Below are 4,907 nucleotides of genomic sequence, written 5' to 3'. Positions count from 1 at the left end.
TTAGCGCCTTCAAATTATATTTTTACTCTCACAAACGTGTGTTTGAATAACCCTTTTGAACGAGCTGATCGGATGGTTTTTAAAATTTGTTTTCTGCAAAGGCTGATTTTGTGTAAGGCTCTGCCTCAGGTTAGACATTTCAAGGTTGTAGTTTTCGTCACTGGCACGATCGTCTGGCGTCTTTGGTGATGTAATAATCTTCGACACCATTGGTGATAGATCACGCTCTTGCCGAATTCCGTCGGAAGCACCGCCAAAACATCTTTTCTTTCACAAACTATTCATTGAATACACTCCCTTTGTTCGTCTTTAAATGTTTTGTGAACAAAACTCTTGAGAGATTTTCTAAAAGCTAGAAGAACTCGCTCTCTACTTCATTCCGCTCAACACCCGCCATGATAACAATCTTCTACGTGTGATATTTTTGGACCGGAAATTAGACTTGAACTCAATTAGCCAATCAGGATAGAGTTTTAATGTTGCCTTTTGTTTTCTGACCAATCAGAAAAAAGTCCAGATTCTGGACTTTTCACAGACGACTCGACAAGTAATTGTATCAGGCGTTCATTTTTCCGTTGACCCCTCCGCCGCGAGAAAAATAACGCCTGATCGCAGGTTAGGCATCTGGCGGCGAAGGAAATTCAAGTTCGTCGATTCGCTTTTTCAACCGAGAAATAATTTGACCTAAGTTTAAAAATTGCTGGACAATAAAGTCTTAGAAAACACAAAATGACTAACAAAAATTGGGAAGGAACTACGAAATACTTTGAGGAAAAAGCATTCAGCCGGAATTAGCACAAGTTTTGAAACAGGTAGAAATCGTTTTTCATTATTTTCTTTATCAGAAAACAATGTATAATAAAACAACACCAAATAAGATAAAACTATGCAATATAACAACAAAATAATGTACTCCTGCTAATACAATTACCCGGTATTACATTCGGTTTTTGTGATATCCGGAATAATCAAGGTCTCGGTAAGTGTTATCACTGATAACACTCACCCTGACCTTACCCTGACCTTGATTATTCTGGATATCACAAAAACCTCATCCAATAATTGTTTATAAACAATTCAGACTTCCACTACCACGGTCTGATTGTCTTTATCACCTGTGTGAATACAGACTGAACTGGATTCCACTCAGTCCTATTACCATTATTCATTAGAACTACACTAGACACAAAAAGTCCCTGCCTTATCCCAGACTTGCTATTTTATAGCTTGTAACTTTTAAAGTTGCTAGTAATAATGGTTTGATTTTGTCAATTTGATTTGGTATTTTGTCATGCTCATCCAACAATTTGCTGGTATACATATACATGTACAGGTACACTGCATGTTACTATGGCAACAAAAAAATGGAAAAAAATGAAACCCACCTGTTGTCCGAAGTGGAAAATTTACAAGTGAGTGAAATAAGATCAGTTTCATGCACAAAGTGAGCTTCTTGTAAAGACAGCTCACCAAACAGATCATGTAAACACTCCAAGTTTGAGATGTCAGAGAAACTTGGAAATCCAGCACGGCTCAAGTCACTAATCCACTCACAAGAGAACCGGGCATCCAAGCGAATCGTTCCCTCAAGGAGTGGGACTGTTTTAGCTTTGATACTCTGCTTGAAATCCTGGTGTGACTCTAAAAGGAGAGCTATGTCCTCGACATGACAGACCAACCCTGCAAACGCACAGAAAAGTATAAATTAAAATAATTCTGACAGCTAACTGAAAACCAACTTGTAGCACCAGGATTGCAAAAGGTTTTGTGAGATGGTACTGGTCATTGATGTAAAGAAAATTCAACGATTTTCATCTGATAATTTGTTTTAAGAAACAATCATCTTTGCAAAATTAAAATAAAACAAAGAAATAAAGGTTATTACAATGCTAATGAGCACCACTATTTTTTCAGTATTATAGGCATGCAATGCATACATAAAGCCAGAGTTGCTAGACTATAATAGTCTACCGTGGCAATTCAGAATGCTATAAGACCATCATGAATGCTTTAAATTATAAAACTTATGCAGATAATGATTCATTTTTTTTAATTACAGGGAAACTGGTTAAATTTTTTTAACAGCCTGAACTATCATGTATATATGTTTTGTTCGACAATAATAGTCAGCCAGGGGAATAAGTGCCAGTTTTGTCAAATTTTCATTGAAGCACTCAAAGAGTTTCTGAATTGTTTCATCCAATCAAAAACCAGCATCAAGTGACTCACAAGTACTCTTAAAGTCATTGCGCAAACCTCATTTAACTTAGCAACTTAGCGACGAACACCGCAGACTCAGTCCCATCTTGGACGCAGTATTTCATCATCAACTGGTACTTTTTCCCCCAACTGTAGTATGCCTCCGAGACAAAACCAGCTCACTGTCCCTAAATTAGCAACCCAGGTCCTAAACAAATCATCTAAATTAAATATACAGTCCTGGACCAATGTATAGATCCTAAATGTATATGAAATCACCATCCATACCTTTACTGTCAGCCAGGTTAAAAAGCTCTTTGCCACTCTGTGCTGTCAAAGATAAAGGAAAATCTACCAAAACATGCTTTCCATGCTCAAGAGTCTTCCTGTAAAATTAAAATACCTTATAGTTAACCACTGTCATCCACTGTCAAAGCGTTTGTTTTTGCAAGGAGAAGAAAACTGGACTGGAAAAAACCTCGCAGTAAGGATGAGAACCAACAACAAACTTAACCCATGTGTGACGCCGGGTACGCCGGGGAGTCAAACCCGGGTTGCATTGGTGGGAGGTGAGCGCTATCACTTCTGCGCCACTCCTTGTCTCCATTATGTGCTGATAGTTTCCCAACCCTGTAGACTGCCCCCATTTAGATAGAGTCTCTATATAGTGGAACCCCGATATAACGATCTTCGATATAACGATATTCCCGATATAACGATGAATATGTTATGTCCCGGCAATAGTAAAATGTATGGGACGGAACCCCGATATAACGATTCCTCGATATAACGATATAATTTTACTGCCCCCGTGGCATATCGTTATATCGGGGTTCCACTGTAGATAATTCCCCTTCAATACACCCTAAGAAAGCAATGTGCACAAAGGGCATTGTCATGATGCTACAATGTGTCCCACAGACAAGTCAGGTATAAATAATTCCCATGCAGTTAGTTCCCCAGGCCTGTAGATAGTCCCCCTGTTTACAGTTTCCTTGTACATTATTAAAACTATTTACATAGTGAAAAAACTAAAAAAGGAAAATCTTTACAACTATTAGATAGTCCCAGGTCACTCAGATACTAAGAAACGTTCCTCTGTAGACAGTTCCTGCAGTGAGAGCCCAAGTATAAATTATTTACTCCCCCAGATATTCCCACCTGAAAACAGCCCTGTATGAGGTAAAATACAGAGACGAACAGGGTTTGAGACTAACGTTTTTGCTAACTAGCCAAGTGGCTAGTGACAGCTTTGATTTCACTAGCCAAAACTTATATTCTACTAGCCACAATTGTTATGCATAGTTCTTCTTTTAAGGGGGGGGGGGGGTGAAAACAATGTCCGATAATGTTTAAACCTTTAACTGTAAAATGTTCCTTAAATCTTCACGTTTTTTCTCTTAAAAAATTGGGCTTTGTTTTTCACTATAGAAATTGTACCTGTTCATGCGTTTTTGTCAACTAGAATTTTGTTTAAAGCTTCACATTCTATAATGTCAACAGTTAATTTACTTGTTAGTTATATTCTCTCTCTGAGAGACGATTTTAATAAATGCGGTTTCTTGTCACTAATGCCTTTGTTTCACTAGCCATTTTGGCTAGTGAAAGACCAAAACTTACTAGCCAAAACTTCATTAATTTTTTACTAGCCTTTGGCTAGTTGGCTACCATTAGTCTCAATCCCTGACTAATTAACTCTCTCTAGACTAGTTATTTTTACAACACATCCTCAAATTGCTATAGCCAGCAGGGCTCAAGGGACTAACAGTTGCCAATTTATTAAGCCACTGGTTAGTAGAAATACATTTTTGGCTAGTAGGTTTTGGGCTTTCACTAGCCAAAATGGCTAGTAAAAATTTCAGACATTTCAGTGGAAAGAAACCACAATTGAATTCGACTCTGAGAGAAAGAAACTAAGAAATCATGTTGTGGAATTTGAGGCGGGTCGAGTTTGGATTATGAAATCCATTTGATTCTGCATCTCCCCCTTGGTAAAAGAAAAAAAAAGAAACATTTGCAAAACCATACTTGATAGTTATGGTTAGAAGAAAATTGGTTTTGACTAGTGAAATCAAAGCTGTCACTAACCATTTGGCTAGTTAGAAAAAGAGTTAGTCTCAAGCCCTGGCTATATTCACCTGGCATACTCTTCATGAGTGTCATTTTCTGTGCAAATAACAAATGCATCCACATCATCTCTTGATAAGGCTTCATCCCAGTCTAGAGAAGGTAAATCATCTTCCACTTTCCTTCTGAAAAAATGAAATGATAAAAACTATTTAATAGTACAAAAATATTATCTTAAACTTAAATGTATCTCCACATATAACTTGAAATAATGTCTCCTTCTGGACTTCTATAGGTAAAGGTTTGAAGTTTGAAGAAGTGGAGCCCTGGATCTCTTGACCATTTTAGCAGACTTCCCAACAAAGGGCTGTGACTAAAAGTAGGACGGGGACATAGACATGAGAGTGAGTGTTTGGGACATGGGACGCAGGGATGCGTGGCCTGGGACTCGGGGCATAGGAATATGGGAATGTGGGACTTGGGGTCGTAGGACAGGGACATGATAAACAAACAGAACCAGTCTTAACGTTGAATGTGTAAAATACAATTTCCAGAGGTGTCGAGAAAGAAAGAGTTGTGCCTGCAGAATAAAATATCAGCAATTCAACTTCATGATCGCTCTTGCAAAACATTGTCTGACA

The 4,907-nt window shown here is 38.0% G+C and overlaps 1 protein-coding gene across 1 annotated transcript; it reads right to left on the bottom strand.

Moving 5' to 3' along the window:
- Positions 1-1,333: 1,333 nt before the first annotated feature.
- On the bottom strand, positions 1,334-4,451 carry LOC144641345 (biliverdin reductase A-like; the record flags this gene model as incomplete). Its single annotated transcript, XM_078500363.1, has 3 exons — positions 1,334-1,680; positions 2,488-2,585; positions 4,338-4,451. Coding segments are annotated over 3 exons (544 nt in total), but the record flags the coding sequence as incomplete, so codon positions are not given.
- Between the last annotated feature and the right edge of the window lie 456 nt (positions 4,452-4,907).

The sequence above is a fragment of the Oculina patagonica genome, unplaced genomic scaffold, assembly GCF_052425735.1.
Source record: "Oculina patagonica isolate OP01 unplaced genomic scaffold, crgOcupat unplaced864, whole genome shotgun sequence".
NCBI lineage: Eukaryota > Metazoa > Cnidaria > Anthozoa > Scleractinia > Oculinidae > Oculina > Oculina patagonica.
The sequence above is the reverse complement of the archived record's forward strand: the minus strand, read 5'-3'. Positions and strand labels throughout refer to the sequence as shown.